We start from the raw sequence: 18,683 nt of genomic DNA on the forward strand, positions 1-18,683 counted from the left end.
CTGAAGTCTAAATAAAGCAGACCTGCTCTAAACCTGTCTATCTGGATTAAGCTGCAGGGTCCTTATGAACAACCGGAGGAGAAAGCCACTAAAGAAGGCTCCATTTTGTGCAACACAAGGGTGTAGATTTTCCTGAAATTCAACACACTTCAGAGGCTCATTGCAGGATAGGGACCAAAGAATTCTGCACACAAGCAGTCCCACTGGGATCAGAAGGTTCTCTATACACATCAGCCTCTACACCACACAAGTGTGCTGGAATCACACTGGCCTGAATAAGTCCCAGACACAGCAAGACATCCACAGTGACCTGAGGTTATCTTCAATTCCTTCTCCTTGTGATTCCTGCCATTGTTAGCAAGGCTCAGAATCGCCTTGGAAGAGCAGCAGGGGCAAAGCAGCAGCATTAACAAAATGGCTCAAAGGAGAAGCTTCAAAGAAGTTCTCCTGCCACCTTGGCAACCTGGAGCTCGCAGGCATCGCTTGGACACAAAGGTGCCAACAGAGGTTGCTACTGCCATTTTTATGGCAGAGATGTTCAGCCTCTTTCTGCTGGACTTGCAGATTGCAAAACTGCACTTACACATTGCAAAATTGGCCCAAAAGGCTTCAAACATAAAATGGATAACAACACTATCCACCTTCCTGAGTCCTCTCCAGGACACTTCATACTCAGAGACAGCTTTTCTTGTGGATTGGGTTTTGTTGTTTTGTTTTTAATGAAGTCAAATCTAGAGACTGCAGAGGGGCTTTTCTTCTCACTTGCTGCGTTTCATCAATATATGGTGAGCAGTACAGATAACTTTGTGGGGGGTGAAAGCAATAAAAGGTTTGGCAAAAAAGATGTTTCCAATAAGAGTCCTCTTCTTGGCAAGAAGCACTGACATCAGGCAGTCCACACAAGGCACAGCTTAAACTGCAACTGCCTTTTCACTGCCTAAATTCACTGCGACGCACAAGAGCATCTGCAAGGGCCAAGAAACTCCTGCTGATGACGAGGTGTTTTATCCAACTCCAGCAGACAGAAATCAGGATATAAAAAGACCTTGGTGGAAACCTTACCACACATTACAATGAGAACTTAATCCAGGCTATTTTTTATTTAATCCAGGCTGCTAGTCCTGCCCTGTCATAACCCACTTTTGTGTTAGCACCAGACACAAGCTGATGTCTTCCACTCTTGCCAGACTGTGCAATTCAAAGACAGGGATGAGCCCATGCTGCTGGTCCTTGCCTGCAGCCTCAGCAGCAGCCAGGGGAGCCAGCAACTAATACTAATTAACATTAGCTTTCCTGGCTCTTTCTGCCTCCATATCCCAAGTCCCTGAACTCCTTCAGCACAAAATACCCTAAAACTCCATTATACCTAAGGCTTTCAGGAGGCCTTCTGCATGAGGAGGGGAACTTGCAGGTATCTCAAAGAGGCAATTTCTGCCTAGGTTAGAAAAGGTCCACCTCAGGAATTAAGGGTGGCAGAAGATAAGCAGGCATACTGAAACTTGGCTGCATCAGCTGTCCAGACACAGCATTGCCTTGCTGCTGCAACTCAGGTCCCAGCTGCACAGTACTGAGATCTCCAACACAATGTGCAGAAACTCCTGCCATTGCAAAGGGTGGAGGCCAGCCCAGGGCTGCCTCCCAGCTCCCACAGCTCACACAAGGCTGTACCATGGACCTACACAGCCTCAGTGCCAGTACACACTGGTGTTTATGGGGAAATTGCATCTTCTGCCTTTGGGCACCAGGACTGTGCAATCATGAACTCCTGTAATCCTGACCTAGACTCTTCCCTGCAGAAACATAGCTGAAATACAAATTAAACTGGAATTTGTGGGATTGGGCAGCAAGAAAAAGACTTTCTGCATCAAGAAGGGTGAAGAGTGTCCAGGAAGGAGGCAAAAGTAGGCCACATGTAATGTCCATCTAGCCACTTTGACCCAGAGCCAGGACAAATGCAAACTCACCATACACAGACTTTGCAACACAAGGTCCTCACGTGCCACCAGAAAGCAGAGTTTACCTTGCTTGTTTGGAGCTTCCTTGTAGGTTGTTGCTGTCATACATTTTTCCTACAGAGCTTCTCAGCACACTGCAGCAGCATATTGCTGCTTCTTCACAGAACACATGCTCTGCTGAAATCACACCTTGGCAAAAGACTCAGCAGCACAAAGGAGCTTATCCTTACACGCTTCCCTGCAAGCGTCACGCCTTTCTGTACTACTGTAGCCACAACTTTAGCTCCCTCTGCCACAGGCCCAGCACTGGAAGACAAGCACTTGATCCAGAAGGTCTGTTCCCAGATTGGCTGAATGATCTGCCACAGCCTGCAACAACCCCAGGTGAGTCACTGCCAGCAGCACCACTGGTGTAAAATCAGACACATGCTTGGGAGCGGGTTAATTTTGCTCCTTTCATACAGCACTGTGCAAAAAACTACAGGGATGTTAAGGGAATGGCTGATGCACTTTAACTCATTACCCTTTCCCTTGAAAACTGGCAATTAAAGAATGTAATCAACTCCTGCAATAACAAGAAGCATCACAACTTAGCCACAGTCCCACAACAGCCAGCAAATTTCAAAACTGCAGAATACACAGAACAACCCTAACGTCAGCATTTCTTACAATGCCCATGGGATGTTCCCAAGCACGAAAGTGCTCTGTACTCACTGGAGACGGTGTCTGACTCCGGTTTGCTCGCTGACAGGTCTTCCACAGAGGTGTTGCTCCCCTCGGCACCCACGCCACATCCTCGGGGCCCCATAGCAGTGGACCTTCTCCTCTCATGAATCTCATCTGAGATCATCTCCAGATTTTTCAAGGCAGTCTTATACTCTCCCTTTGCCAGGGCCAGTTTGGCCTGCAGGTCATCCACTGTCTTCTTCAGTTGCTAACAAGGCAGACAGGTATTAGATGGACCTTCACTACAAACAAGGCACAGCACACAGTTCCCTGTTACATGCCCAGGTGCCTTGGCTGTGCACAGGCAAGCACAAACCAGGGCTGGTATCTAGGGGATGGGAAAGTTCAGGACTCAGAAGCACCCTGGCCCAAGCAGTGCCACTTGTGAAGGAGACAACAGCAAAGCAAACCATGGGAGCCAGGGGCTGGAACTGCCTCTGGAGTGTGGTTGTAGACCCTGGCTAAGCACAGAGCAGAAGCCCTGTTAAGATGTGAGCATGCAGGATCTCTCCTTAACAGGAATGCAGCTCTCAGCTATGTCACTGCTTATCCCAGAACCACCCCTAAGGGTTGCTAGCATCCCTGGTCTGCAGAGCACAGCAGGGCTGGGGGTCACCCTTGAGGGGGCTGAGCCTCATTCTCTGCTGAACACCAAACCTGTCACTTCTGCTCACTAAACCTGCAGAGCAGAAAGCAGCAAATCTCAAACCCTGACAGCTGTACTACAGCAGTTCCCGTGCCCCCAGGCACAAACACCACCCTACAGCAAGGGCACAAGTGTTGGGCATCCTATTTCCCAAAGGGGAAACTCTGCTTGTGTGTCTGTAGTTCTCTCAATGCCTGCTTTTAATACACAAAAAAACCATCTGTGCTTTTTTCATACAGTTTACACAATCACCTTGCTTCAGGAAGGCACTGAGCAGCTGCCATGGAGAAGCAACAGGCCCACAAACAGTACGTCTTTGCCCATGGAAAAAAGGGAATTTCTCAAAAGATGCTTCTAGGCAGCAGGGATTATTGGCCTGGCACCCAGCCCAGGGCAGGCAAGGGTTCAACTTGATGCAGCAGCAGCTGCAGGCAGGCAAGGCAGAGGAGGAGAACACACCCAAGCTTGGAACCTGGCAAGGAAAAAGTTGCACACCAGAGTGTCTGAGGCTTACAAAATGCTGTTGAATCTCAGGCAAGAAAGGGCTCACAAAACCTTTGTGAGATATGCCTTGCACCCCTGACAAGGAACGGGAATCCTTTTCTAGCTAGGGTTCAACTGACCCAGCACCCCACGCGAGCCTTCCTACACCCATGGCCAGCAGTCCAAGGCAATGTGCTCCACTCAAGCCCTGTGCCCATCCACACACAACAGCAGCACCAGCCACTACCCTGCAACTGTGAGGAGCCAGGCTCTCCATTTTGGGGGCCACATGCAGCAAAAGTCACTCAAACAGAAGGAGAGTGATTCTTCCATTTGAATTTGTAGGGCTGTTCTGCCCTCCCATCCCTAGCAGCTCCAAGACTGGCTGTAACAGCAGGGATTACCATCCCACACAGAACTGCCATGCCCACCCCAGAGCCACTGTGCCCTGCCAGGCATGTGCTGTGCCCAAACACTGGCCAGACATCGCTGCACCACACAGAATGCAGTGCAGAGATGCCAAAAAGCCCTGCAAGTCTATCCAGCCAAATCCTAAATCCCTCTTATGCCAAACTCCAAATCAGAAATTCACATCTGCATGATAATTGAGCACTACAAGCAGGTTACTTATTCTGTTAATTGATCCAGCCAGTGAACATAAAAGAGCATCCCAAGCACAGTTAAAACTGTCTGAAGCACAAAACATAGGGGGAAGAAAAATTAAACCCACAACAAACAAATAAATCCCAGACACATTAAACTACAAGAAGCAAAGATAGTCAAACTGTACTCTTTTGGTTCTGACAGAGTTCAAACACTCTTATTTCGCACAAGGAAACAAAGACTCTCTTCGTCTTTTATCTTTAAAATGTGCTTAGCAAATTGTTCAAGAGGTTTTGAATTGGTTTTGTATAGAAACACAACACAGTTGTCAGAGCACTTTAGATGTAATTTTGGTATTTACTGTAAGCAGTAGAGTTTCAGATGGATCTGAATTACATACGTACCTCTAGTTGGACATAGTACTTCGCCTTGAGTTCAAAATAAGGTCTGTGGAGAAACAAAGAACAGTTGTTTACAATCACTGTGACTGAATGCCATGTACTGGCGTGGGAGTTGCTCTCTTTGTAGCATTAACACAGCTATTTTGTGTATCACTGCAATCCCAGGAGACCACTATCCAGATGATGGAACACCTACACATGCTCTCAGTGTCTCTCTCTTACTCCCTAACACATCTATTTCTCATGGGTCCTTTGGCCTAAATACAAATTGCAAAATTCCAGTTTTTGGAGTTGACAGTATAATTCCTCCACACCTAGATTCTGCAAGATATTTAAATGTAACATCCAACTTCAGGCATAGGCATCCTCTCTCTACCCAGCTAATTTCTGAGCCCAGTACACATGTAAATTCCTACAGAAGGTGAACCTTCTCTGTGTTCAGGTGTGGGGGATGGAGGGGCAGTTCTTGGGTTTTTCAGTGAAGGAGAGGGTGTGAAGAGAGGTCAGAGCACCACACACAAGAGCATAGCACTTCCCAACAATGGCTCAGCAGGCACTTCCTAAACTTGCTTAAAACCTTGCAAGAGGACAGGGGTACAAGAGGTGCATTACAAAGCCTAGAAACCACTTTCCACCCTCAAAGTTTTGAAACCCACAAGCCAATATCATCTGATACAACTCTGAGCAGGAGAAAAAAAACCAGCCCTGTCATTAAGCAGGGCTCATTGCCCTCCTCCCCTCTCAGAAGCTCTCCTGGAAAGTAGGGGAGAGATAAACAATCAGATATGCCTTTACATGAAATAGAATGTGAACTACTCCTGTTGTGTTTCTACCCTGACAGCAAGGCTCTTCTGAGCCCTACTGCAGCTGCATTTTGGACTGTGCACTAGAATTCAGGAGTGCGACTGTGGCTTTCTGATCCTATATTCTTTGAAGGGTTTAATTCACTACATGGTCACAGACAAAATAACTGAGCTGTGTTTCCATTAGAGTAGGTTATTTCCAGCTCTGATATTTTTAAGCACCCTCCCACCATCACCAGGAGCACACAGCCAAGTCTCAATGCTTCCAGTGACACCGATCCAGCCAAAATGCACCTCTGCCTTCCCTTAGTGGGACATCACCCTCCCAAAGGCTACGCAGATGCACCTGCCAGGCCAAATAAAACACTGCAGTTGAGAATTTGGGTCCAACAGATAAAGGACTCCTACAGCCGTACCCCAAAGCAGTGGTAGCACACAGATACTGACAGAATGGTGTGGCAGGAAAACACGCACAGGGAAAGCAGTGAAACCCACTCACCTCAAATGACCTGATTCTCAACCTTCCTTACCCTGGTGCCAGTTGGGAGGGAACAACCAGGCTCAAGTCCTAACCTCCCACCAGCTTCCACAAGCCTTGGGAAAAGTCCCCTCTCTATCAGCGACAAGCACAAGTGTGTTTGCATGGTGTGAAAAAGCAATGCACACATGCACGTGTGCGTACACACAAACACACACCTGTGTACATAGGAGCAGGAATGTTTACTTGCAACAGCTTTAAGCATCTTAATCCCAACTGAAGCAAGGGGCAAATGCAAATCACTTTCTGCCCAAAAGAGAGCAACTAATTCACTGTGTCTATCCACAAGTTTAAAGAGAAGATGAACGAAAGGCCAGAAAGGCCTAAGAGTTACAGCCGGTGCTGCCACACCACCCAGGGAGGAGGTCAGAGCAAGATGCTGGGGTTAAATCCTTCCCGAAAAGCAGCTAGAGGCCAGCTACACCCTACAATACAAACAGCTGCAAATTCAGCAGCCTCGTTTCCCAGTTTCTGTAGCCACTTGACACCACTGATGTTTTCTAGCTCAGCTGCAATTTTCCTTTATGTGAAAATTGCAATGCTGGGAGACAACTGACCTTTCCAACATCCCTATGTAGCATAACTTCAAAGACATGCACAACTATTTGTGCCACCAGGCATCTTTCACATCAGTACTAGGTTAGAGGTGGCATTTCTGTACACCCTTTATTAAAGGATCTCCAAAACACCCTACTTAGATGGTTTATGCTGCAATCAGCCCTGCTGTGAGACAAAAGAATACACTGGGATCCTTTCACAGAAGTGGAAAGCAGCTTGGCCCGAGGAGAAGGACACAAGACACCTCTCTGAGGGTAGTTCCAGCAAAGAAATGAAAACTCAGAGGCATGTCACACAAGAGGCAGCTGGGAAACCAGGCTCCACACCATCATAAAAAGCTATGTAGGACCCCACTGACAACTTAATCATGGTCTTTATTTTAAATTTTATTACAAGGAAGGAACTCCCAGCAGCCAAAACTGTTCTCAGATATTGCCCTTATCCAGATCTGTCATTTAGTGATCCGATGATGGATTTCACAGCCCCTGTGCAGTGCTAGACAAACAGCATGCAGCTCATTCTAGAAAGTCACACCACTACACTGTTTCAGCAAACATGCTTGAATCTTGCTTGAGAAGTGCTAATCCTTTCTTGAATTGAGCAAACACCAATCAAAATAGATTTTTAGTTGCCCAATTTCACCAAAAAGTAATTTTTAGATGGAGGGGATTAAAAGCTAAATACAGCAAGCAGATTGTTTAGACAAGCCACAGTCTGGAAATACCAAAAAAAAAAAATACTGTGAAATATAAAGAGGATTAAGAACTGGTTGTAAACATGGCCAAAATTTTAAACAAGTTCTGAGCAAAAAGCTGTTCCACTTCTCTGCAACAGTACCAAACTGCACAACAAATGCAGACACAATTATTAATGACACAAGCTGCTTAGCGACAGCTCTCACACAGCTTTGCCATGGCAGCAGCAGGAAGTAAACAAGCCTCATGTACAGCACCTTACACCCATGCGGTCTCGCACCTTTCAGCCTTCTGTCACTTGCTTTGTTACTCTCCTAACTAAAAATAAGAACTGTGAACAATCCTAGTCTGTGAAACATCCACACAGAGCTCTGCAGACAGCACTTGTGTGCATCCCATGTGCCTGTTCCTCAAATCACACACCACCGAGGAGTTCAGTGCACTAGAACAAGACCAAGATGCGCTTGGAAAAGGTTTCTTATCCCAGTTCACCAATCCGTCGAGTTAGGTGTTTCAAAAGACACTTAGAAGGACAATAGGGATAAATACCAGTACCAACTGTGCTGTGAGGCTGCTACACACAGAGAGGAACCCAAAGAGCAATACACTTGCACAAGTCCAAAAACCCTGTAGAACAGGTATTTCCCCCAAACAGTTTTCATCACTAAACTCCTATCCAAACATAAAACATACTTTGATTTATTGATGGCTCTTTTCAGCTTCTTCTCCAGTTGTTTCATCCTTCCCATGGCAGCATTGTATTTGGCTGCAGTCTCCTTGTGAACCAGCTCGCTTCTTGTTTTGGTCTGTTCCGCCTCCATGACCTTCAAGGTGGTGAAAAAAACAGGCTGAGCACCAAGACACAATGATCCACTTCTTATCATTTCAATTAACAGCAACCTTATAATCTCTCCAATCAGCTCATGTCAGGAAAGTGAGGGTATAGAAAAAATTACTTCTAGTGAACCTACTTAAAAGTCTTTCCTGAAAGGAGCAGCAGGTCTTCAAACACTGTTTAAATTATGACAAAGGTGTTACAGCTTTTCACGTAATCTCTCTTACAGGAAGTTTAGAAGACTCACAGCTTTTTGGAACATCCATTTTTTAACCCAGTTAGATATTTACACGTGGAGCAACACTAGCACAAGTCACCCAGTTGCATTCAACAGCAATGTTTCTGTTTCCTCCTGCTTCTCTCCCAGGAACCTGACTTTCCCAGCAGAGAGCTTGCTGGTTGCTCAGCTCCCGGCTGCAGCCCCATCACTCTGGAAAGGGCTGGACACCAACCACAGCAGAGGGAGGACTCAAACACAGTTTGGTCTGAATAACCAATCACTAGAAAACTGTGTCCAAGATGGCTCTTCTCTTAAAACAGCTGACATGCCTGAAATCACAGTTTCAACACTGAAAATGCAAAGGTTCAAGCCCTGAGCTGACACTCTCGCTATGCAGATAAGAAGAGCTATGCTGATATCTTGATACTATCCTCATGTATCAAGATATCTAGAACACAAGTCTGATAAGGAGCAGCTGAGGGAACTGGAGGTCTTCAGCCTGGAGAAGAGGAGGCTCAGGGAGACCTTATTGCTCTCTACAACCCCCTGAAAGCAGGGTGTAGCCAGGTGGGAATCAGCCTTTTTCCCCCAGTAACAAGCTAGAGAGAGAGGAAAGGGCTTCAAGTTGCTCCAGGGGAAGTTTAGATTGGATGTTAGGATTTTTAATTTTTTTTTTTTCACTGAAAGGGTTGTCACAAGCATTGGGAGAGAGAAAGTAAATGTCTTTCCATTAGCTGCACTGTTGGTATCCCACAGCCATGCTTTGCCAGTAATTTTATCCAGGGTATTTTTATTATCCAAATTTGAGCTGTCAGAGATGTAAGTCAGAAAATGTGTTTTATTTGGTGCACTAGCTATCAAGATCTAGACAGGGAGGTGACTGATTTTTTTAAAGTCAGAAAAGTGGTGACACCTCTTTGTAGGTCTGGCAATGAGAGGAAAGCAGGTGATTTGCTTATACTTCCTGTTTTGCAGCTATGAAGGTATTCATACAGAAGATGGCAGAACTTGATTCTCTCCAGTACTGGATTTTGAAATGCCTCAGCTGTGATACCAACTACTGCACAACTTCATGCAAATTTGCTCTACCTGGCTCCCACCACCAGACTGTGCCATCTGAGCTCTCATATGCAGAGAGAATATTCAAAATATCTTGATTTTAAATAACCTCAACCACTAAGCTCTCATTTTTTTAAAAAAAGTGTCCTAGCCCTCCCAACCCTCAGGCTGAACTGAACAAGGAAAAGAGATGGTCAACTCTGACTCACTTGGATTGCTGTTCCTCTCAGGAAAATTGTCATATTGTCCTTTCTGATGCCTAAATGAAAGAGTGAAACTGCCAAAGGCATCAGCATCAACTCGGAGCTCTTGCTGCCAACTGGAGGCCACTTTTTGCTCATCTGCACACACCACTCATTATTAAAGAAAGGAATTGCTAGAGAACTTTAAACTATGAGAAATAAAGATTTTCAAAGGATCTTCTGATCAGATATAAAATAATATACTCAATTCCAACACCCTTCAACTATCTCATATATATAATGCATCCATTTTCAAAGAAAGGAAAAAAGAAAAAAAAAAAATCAGGCTCATAACATATTCTCTCCTGCATCTTAAAAACAAACTGCAGCCTCTTATCTCAAACAGCTGTTTTAAAGTCAGTTGGTGCAACAACTTGCCTTAGTGAAACATGTCACACAAGGCTGATTTTAACGTGGAAGTCTCTTAAATTAAACTGCAGTCTCCAAAGACTGCACAGAAGGTGGTTCATCTTCTTTCTAGCGTGGCAAGGAAACTGCAATTTAAAAATGCCGTAAGCTACAAAATAATGGAGCAACTGGAATTTGCCAATGCTCAGCTACATGTCAGTCCCTCACATCCATTCCTGGGGCAAAATTAGCATAAACTTTGATATCTGGGATAAATCACATGATAAGTATGACCAACACCAGGGTTGTAAAGCAGGTTAGGTGTCCAGTACTGTGCCAATTTTTCAAACGTCTCATATCAAACGTCACAGAAATGCTGAACCCTGCAGAACTGGGATTTGAGGATGACACATTGCAAAATATCTGACAAAATGTGGAATTTGCTGCCAGCCATATATACCCATGTTCATTACCTTGTCCAGAAAGAAAGAGGGGAAAAAGGCTATATACTTCATCCTTTTGAGAAATCGGTGATAAAAGAAAATCTCTCTCTCCCCACACAGCCTTGCTTCCCTGTGGGAATTCTGTCCTTATGTTCACATTATCCACACAAGTCTGCAGAGACAGCCTGTCCCCTTTTCCTGGGACAGCAGCTCAAGGAGCATGCCTGAGGCTATTACCTGGGGGATTGTAAGGTACCTCTGCAGAGATCCATCACCTGCCAAAATGCATTTAAGTACTTCATTCAAACAAGAAGAAACAAGAGAGATCATCCACCTCTCCACAAAGCCAGACTTTAAATGAAGAAGCTGTTCATCAGGGCTTGTGGACAGAAACAAATTGCAAATGATGCTGCCACCTCTGCAGCTGGGAAGTTCAATGTAAGACCAGCTAGCCTAACTCCTCACCTCCCTAAGAAGGCTTAGAAAACAAGAGACAGGCTTGTGTAGGAAAGAAGTACTTTTTATTAGAGCTAATAATACATTTGGTGAAAAAATTGCAGTGTCATATGGACTTGTAAACAATCTCTTGGTCACAGTTCCCAAATAAGCTGGTTTGTCTTACCCAAGTGCTTCTACCACCCACCTTGCCTTGTAGATGCTCCTGAACTATCACAGATGCAGCAGCATCACGTAGAAAAAGGCAGAAAAAGAAGTGAGGATGACACCTCTTCACACAAAGGCTGCTCAAGACACATCTCACCTCCTGACATCGTACCTGCCTTTCAGCTCACCCGTGGGGTGAGCAGGGGACATACTCTTGGACAAAAACACCAGGATGGATGAACTTCCAGGATACCCACACAACTACCAGACATTCCTGTAGCCCTTGCCTGTCCCTTACTACTGGATCACCTACCCTAGGTAGAAATCACTCTCCCAGGTAGCACAGGCTATAAGATACAAGTCATGGGAAACAAAGCAGGCAAAAACCCCCAACACAGGGATTGATGAATTCCTCTTCTCTCCTCCCCTACCCTCTATTTCCTACCCAGTTGTCTGTAAAAGAAGGTCATTGTAGAGGATATATTCACCATTAATAGGTCTGTACAAGTAGCTTTATTCTACCCAAAATGTCTCCATAATCAGAAGTAAAAATGGACTCCAGGCAAAATTTCAGTAACAATAACAGATGCAAAAAGAACAATTTTATCAGTGGGGCTGAGCAGAGCTGACCATCAAGCCAGAGAATTACTCTGAAGGACCATTTCTTTAACAAAACATTAAATTGTTTGTTCTTCTATGGGAAGAATTAAAAATTGAAGAAGAAAGAGACAATGCAGTATCAGTAAACCCGGAGGAAAGAATCAACAATACGAGGGATCACAAAAAAATCACTGCATTTCCAGGAAAAAGCGACAGAGAGATCAGGACAAGGCAAGATGTGGTTTGTTGTTTCTTTCACAGACTTCTCCTCTCTCCTTTTTTCCTCTAAGCTTTTCTAGCTGCAGGAAGTATCTCTCCTCTCTACATCATGAAAGCACCCACACATTTTACACTGACAGATGGTACTTCACTGTGTAATATCAAAGGGAGCTTCACAAGCCAAATTAATCCAAGAGGGAGCATGCCTCCTCCCTCTTTACTCTTCCCTCATCCTCTCCTTTTTAAAATGTCTCATGATCAAGAGCCAAAACATTTCTTCTCCCTGCCAGAATTTATGAACTCAACATATCTCAGGGAAGACTGTAAAAGCAGAACCGTATTAAGACTGCAGATTGCATCAGCAATTAGAAATTAGCAATTCCTCTTGAAAGTCATGAATGTCTTCCTTTCTGCTCTAGCTTGTGTCAAACTAGATGTAAACACATCTGTCAATACTTTCCTTTTGTACATCTTTATGAATTATTTTCAATAGGAGCACAGATGTGAAGATCTTTTTCCTCCATCCCTCCAAAATTCAATATCCTTTGGTCCTGTCACAAGACTCTCTTTCATAGCCATGCTCTCTGCACCCCAAAACTGCAGCATTACAATTCAAGGTACAAACAGGCTGGTACCCAATAGCAAAAATATCATCTCCAAATTTTAAAGAGACACTGCAGTTACCAAAATCCTGGTAAGCCAATGGCTAAGAGTGAACAGTACTCTTCCTCCCCAGGCAGCTTAAGAGCTCATTAAGCCTGTCTGCATTTCCAATATAATCAACAGAGAATTTATCTTACAATGAACTTGCCCCTCTGGCCACATGAATTGCTCTCCAGACACCACTTATTGATCAGATTGCCTTTCATCATAATGGAACTTTCAGCAAGTAATGGTGATACAGTCAGGTTCTAGACATGACACCATGAGCTAAATGCCAATCTAAGTGTCATTACACTTCTCAGATCTGTGGAAAAAATGGACACTCAGGAAAAAACCACAGGACTTTACACCAAAATACACATCAAGTTAAGAGTAGAAGTGGGCAAAGCAACTGCCTGACTTGCAGGATTGCACCACAGTCCAGTGCTTTTCTGTTGTGAGCACTTGGCTCAAGCACAGACATTTGCAGGGATTAGTTGCATCTTCACAGGCAGGTAGGCAGGAATCTAGCTCCTATTTAGGCTCCCAGCCTCCTTTGAAAACATAGCTCAAACTGCAAGGTGCAAAGAAATTTCTGAGTGACAGCCTATACTCCATGTACATGTTCATGCTGGTTCTACCTGTTCCATGAATAGAAAGATTTTCCACACTTTATGTTCCCAGCTCACCCAGGAAAAACAAAATTTCAGTAACTGTCCCATTTTGCATCAGTTGAATTGTACGATTTTCTAGATCAGTGGCTACAAAAGTCTTGTTTGCAGAAGACCAAGAACTCGTCACATCAAAAATAGTGTTAATAGCTTTTCAGACTATCAAGACACCAAAAAGCAATTACAACATACAACCCTTATCTCTATTTCCTCCCAGTGAGGGTCTGGAAACAGCATTTCCTGTTTGGTACCCTGGAACCCAAGTCTTTGTCTATATCCATTAGGTCAAGTGCAAAAGTAACCTGGCAGCATTTCCACACATAGCTGTATAAGAAATCAGTTTCTCGTTTGTTCTCTCACCTACCCTTCTTCTTTATGCTTTCTGTGTACAGTGGTGATTGTCAGGTACCAAGCTGCTACAGGGCTCAGGTTTGGTTCCAAGTTTCAGATTCATTCAGTAAAGCCTGCTCCCTCTGCCTAAGAACAGCAAATAAAAACACTTGACTCTGGCCTGACATTTCTATCAGAAGAGAAACAAATGAGTCAGTAGCCCACTTCTAACATTTAGCTCAGAGGTGCTTTTCTGCACTTGAGTCCTTGCTGTAAAAGGCCTGGTGCAAGATTATTCACTACCCACTACAACTGTCATCTATAAATGCATGCAAAAAAAGCTAGAAAATCCAAATAACAAGAGTGCAAAAGCTTTCTCCAAGAGTAATTTTCTATGTGTCAGTAGAAGACGTCTGTTTCTTAACCCTTGGCCTTCACCAACAGAAACAGTTTTTTTTCCATTAGTGATTTCTAATGTAATTCATAGTTAATGATCTGAGTTGTCAGCAATGCTGTGGCAGTCAAGGAGAATCTTTGTTCTATAAGATCCCATGCCCTAACCTCTTTTCATCCATAGATTGGTAGGCAATGCCAATGTTTCCTCCTCCCAGAGATCCTAATCATTCTGTTTGCCTCACTGAACACTGAGCACTTCATTAATTGCATGCACTGAAGCCAAGTGAAGCTTTCACCCCACTCTTAGAGAAGACACAAAACTCAGTCAAGAACTCCAAACAAACTAATGCTGGGTGTGTTCAGTCAGGACTTTCAACAGCATTTTTACCCTTCTTGGCTCTGGCCTTAGCCTTAAGACCTCCACCACAGCCAATGAAAATCATGAGACAAACTTCCATGGAACTCTCCCAAAACCTGCTGCACCATGGAAAGGTGCAGATGGGTGCTTTCTGGGAACCGAGTTCACCCAGACTATTTTAAGCACCGGGAATTGTTGGACAACAAGTTTTCCATTCATGGAGCCCTCAGCTGCTCTATACAGCCCACTCAGTGTCTAGGAGATTTTACAGCAGCAATAAGTACACCTAAGTGCCCCATTTACTGTTCAGCTGTAACAAATCAGAGACATTGTGGCTTGAACCAGCCCCCAAAAAGCAGGCATCCTACAATCATTGACAGTAGCTATCAACACCACCAGCACGACTCCACCAAACACTGCCAGCAGCCAGCTGCTGCTCTGAATCACTGGGTTTGCTCATCTCAAGTGCACAGCTCTCACAGACTGTCAGGGAACGATCAAGGGTTGTACAAGGACACAAGGATGCCTTTCAAATAGCCAAGGAAAAGAAGAATTAATTTGTACTCTCAAGTTGCCATTGTTTCTTTCGTCACCCAACACAAGTTTTTGATCTTCCAGCTGAGAGAGGTAGGTGGCAGATGTGATTGCTGTCACTGTCCACCAAAACTCAGCAGTTTAGCAGTCAGGAGCTCTAAGCAACTCCTTAAACACTTCTGGTTTTCTCATCTATCAGTTCTGAGAATCAAAAATTATCTATTTATGGACTTCGTTCATACTAAGCAAGGATTACAGCTAGGGAAAATGACAGCTGGCACACACACAGCAAAGTGTGTAAACACAGAGGTCACCACATCTGCAAATACCAAATTATAACAGGGACAATAACACAAAACAGTACCCTGGAGTTCATTTTCTCATTAATATATACCAGGTTTTCCCTCTCTCCCCTACACACAGCCAACATCCTTTCTGTTCCCTGTTTCTTCATCAGGCAGCTGGATTTTAAAATTCACTCTGAAATTGAGGCTTTCTTATGACTGAGAAGCTTCTGCAACAGAAGAGAGCAACTGTTGCAGTGAGGACTGCAAGACAATATGGGCATTGTATGGCATGATAGCATGTTTGGAATAGCAAATTCAGCTTCACTGGCATATTAAGGAAATAACAGAACAAAGGCTTTTAACTTGGATTTTTGGTTCTTTTATGTTAAAAAAAAAAAGCAGAAAGGTTTATTTTAACAGAGAGAAGACAAATGACAGGAAAATTCTTCATGACATCTGCTAGAAAGAATACTGTCTTTCTTTCTTAGTACATCTCTTCTGTAGGTTTAAAAAAAACTTTATAAAGGAGGCAAGACCTTGTCTAAATTCCAAAGTTAATTCAGGATAAAGCAGCATGAAGGCTTAAAATGCAACATACTATTTTGAGTAATTCCACATTCAAACACACATTTCTGAAGCAAAGTGACTAGTTCAATTTAGTCCCTACTAAGAACAGGTTATACTAAAACTGGAACATATCCCTGTTTTGCCAGGGTAAACACTCCCATAGCACACATATTCAGGAATAGGCATCACCATGCAATTATTCTGGCACAATTCCAAATGCAGACATGACTTAAGACATTGTTTATCCCTGTAAAATAGATGGTAATAACTTTTTTTATTTTCTGTAGAGAGCTACTCCACTACTATAGCATCACCAGACAGAGAACTAGAGTTATCCCAGAAGCAGCCAAGGCCCAGACCGTTTAACCTTAGGCTTCATCATTTTCATAGCTTCATTTCCTACATGTCACGTATCTGGACCAAAAGGAAAATTTGGTCTTTCAGAAACTGGGTCTCATACACCACAGGGGAACACAAAGTATGAAAAAGGCAGATGCTGGGGCAAGTTTGTATTACCCTCTGAGTAGCGTGGTTGAGCATCTCTTGCCAGGCAGAGTCAAACTGACGCTTGTCATCTTCCAGCAGCCTCTGCTCAGCGAGAGAAATGGTCTCTTTTGCAGCACGCAGCACTTCAGTGGCCCTCTGAAAGTCCTGAGTCGCCCTCTGAGCCTCCAGCTGTGCCTAAAGGGAAAAATAAAGGCTGGGATTAGAGACAAAGGAGCCCCCACAATCACATTTAGAAGATCTATGACACTAATCCCAAGACTTTTACAAAGAGCCACACCAGCATCACTGTTTCCTAGACTCTTACTTGAAATGACGTATTTTTCACTGCAGCAAGTGCTGCTGAAGCAGCAGTTCCCACCCAAAGAGGTCATTTGCCAAGAAGTTTAATTTGTAGCTGATGGCCTTCAAACAAGCATCTGGCTGAGAGATAATACCAAATGATGCAGGTTTAATCACTGATAAACAAACCAAAAGAAAGTGAAATAGCAAACTTGTGGCATGTCAAGAATACACTGAGAATGGCACTCCCTGAGTTTAGTCAGGGTGGATTTTTATTTGATACACCATTAATCATGCTGAGGAAATATTCTGGAATTATTACCTTGCTATAAAGAATAAACAAGTTCCCCGAGATGGTGCCCACTTAATTCTTTGGGTGTTTTTTACTTTGCTATTGCTGGTACACAACTGGTACAGTAAGTCCCCAGCACACAGACACAAGAATAATTTTTTTAAAAAATCTTTACCTGAATTTTTTCTCCATTATATATTTCATAGATTTTATTTAAAGGAGTATTTTTGAGCTGTTTTGCTCAGAAGTACAACCCTTCCAATATACACCTCACATACAATTAATTGAGCATCCAGCACTGTGAAGACAGTTTTCATTTACAGTTCAATGATTTTTTTCAAATATAAACTGGAATTACCGAGTCCATACCAATGAAAAATGTCTTTGACCAGACATGACTGACAGAACAAAATAATGAATAAAACTTTATGCATCATGATATACAGAGAAGGAGTCTGAGAATCAAACATGAGAAAGGACTCTGACATACAGAATACTACACTGAGGAAAATAAAGTTTTACGACTGAAGGAAGAAGTTTTAGCATGAAGAAATGGTGGTCATTTGGGATGTGGCTAAAAATTCCTGATAGAGAAGTGGAACAACAGTGCATTCTTCAGCAAACAGCTGGCTACACCCCCTCAACACCAATTGCAAATACCTCCACACTTGAGACACCACAATTATTTGTAAAAGCAATGGAAAAAAACACTCCCTCTCTGCCCCATGGCAGGGGAGATGGACTCATAATTTAAACATAAGTCTCAAAAGGAAACAAAGCACACTAAGTTTCCCTCTCCATGTCCTGAAATAGCAGCAAGCTCTTCTTACTTCCTTTCCTCTCTCACATGGAGGTACTTCACCCCAAGGTAACCAAGCAAAAATAGGAATTATGTGTCAGAGGTCCTTCACTTAGTAGCTACAGAGGGAAATCAAAGTCATCACAATCAGAGCAGTAATTTCCTTCCAGCCAAGGTCCCTGATGCATTTCCTTCTGAAGTGGCTGGTGACGTTTTCCACAGAGAAGTTCATCCAACCATGCCCTTTGCTGTTTTCAGGCAGTTTACACCATATCACCCTGCCTACAGCCTTTGTGAAGAGCCAGGGGACTAAAGTGTTAATTTCCATGCAGAACTGCATATTACAAGGCAGCACAGATCCTTTGGCCAAGGTTAGTGGATACACAGCATCCTGGTACAAGTTCAATGCCAACATGATCTCTTCTCTCTGAAAAAAAACCCCACATGTTACATCTCCTCATCACCCCAGTCACCAGCTGCCTGTTTCAAAATGTATAACACACTTTATAAATTCAGAATAAGCCTAACTATAGAATATTTTTATTTAGCCACTAACTAACCTAAACCATGATACCCAGCAAGTACAAAAATTCGCCAATACAAAAAAGCAACCCGAGGATCTTTAAACAAGGCTCAGCCTGGGCTTCCAACAAAGAATACAGCAAAAAGCCTGAATACAGCAAAAATTCTGAAGGTAGTCCCAAAAATATGTACTAAATTTTCTAAAAATTCACAACTTTTTTTTTTTTTTGTCCAGTAAGTAAGACTTATGCTAGTAAAGGAATCAAATACAAATAAAGGCCAAAAGTTTCCCATAAAAGTAGTTTGAGATAGGATTTTAAGACAGGATGCAAATAAAATGCAAGACTCCAGTAAGAGCCTGCACCAAGTACTGCAGAACAATGCTGAGGATGTCTGGAGAAAGAGTAAGACCAGTTTTCATGGGAGACTCTGTAAGAGGGAGCCAAGTCCCAGTAGTTTCCAGCAATAAGGCTGTGAAGGCAGCTTCAGCTCCTTGGCTGCCCTGCTGCACGAGGAGGCCTG

At 43.6% G+C, this 18,683-nt stretch overlaps 1 protein-coding gene across 1 annotated transcript in view; it reads right to left on the minus strand.

Moving 5' to 3' along the window:
* SH3BP5 (SH3 domain binding protein 5) overlaps positions 1 to 18,683 on the minus strand; it is a 50,742-nt gene that overhangs the window by 2,875 nt on the left and 29,184 nt on the right. Inside the window, exons 4-7 of the mRNA XM_068205484.1 lie at positions 16,279 to 16,443; positions 8,102 to 8,232; positions 4,818 to 4,860; positions 2,670 to 2,889 (exon numbers count right to left, since the gene is read on the minus strand). Coding sequence (XP_068061585.1) covers positions 2,670 to 2,889; positions 4,818 to 4,860; positions 8,102 to 8,232; positions 16,279 to 16,443 — 559 coding nt within the window. The remainder of the gene's footprint in view (positions 1 to 2,669; positions 2,890 to 4,817; positions 4,861 to 8,101; positions 8,233 to 16,278; positions 16,444 to 18,683) is intronic.

This window comes from Anomalospiza imberbis, chromosome 1, assembly GCF_031753505.1.
Source record: "Anomalospiza imberbis isolate Cuckoo-Finch-1a 21T00152 chromosome 1, ASM3175350v1, whole genome shotgun sequence".
In the NCBI taxonomy this organism is placed as follows: Eukaryota; Metazoa; Chordata; class Aves; order Passeriformes; family Viduidae; genus Anomalospiza; species Anomalospiza imberbis.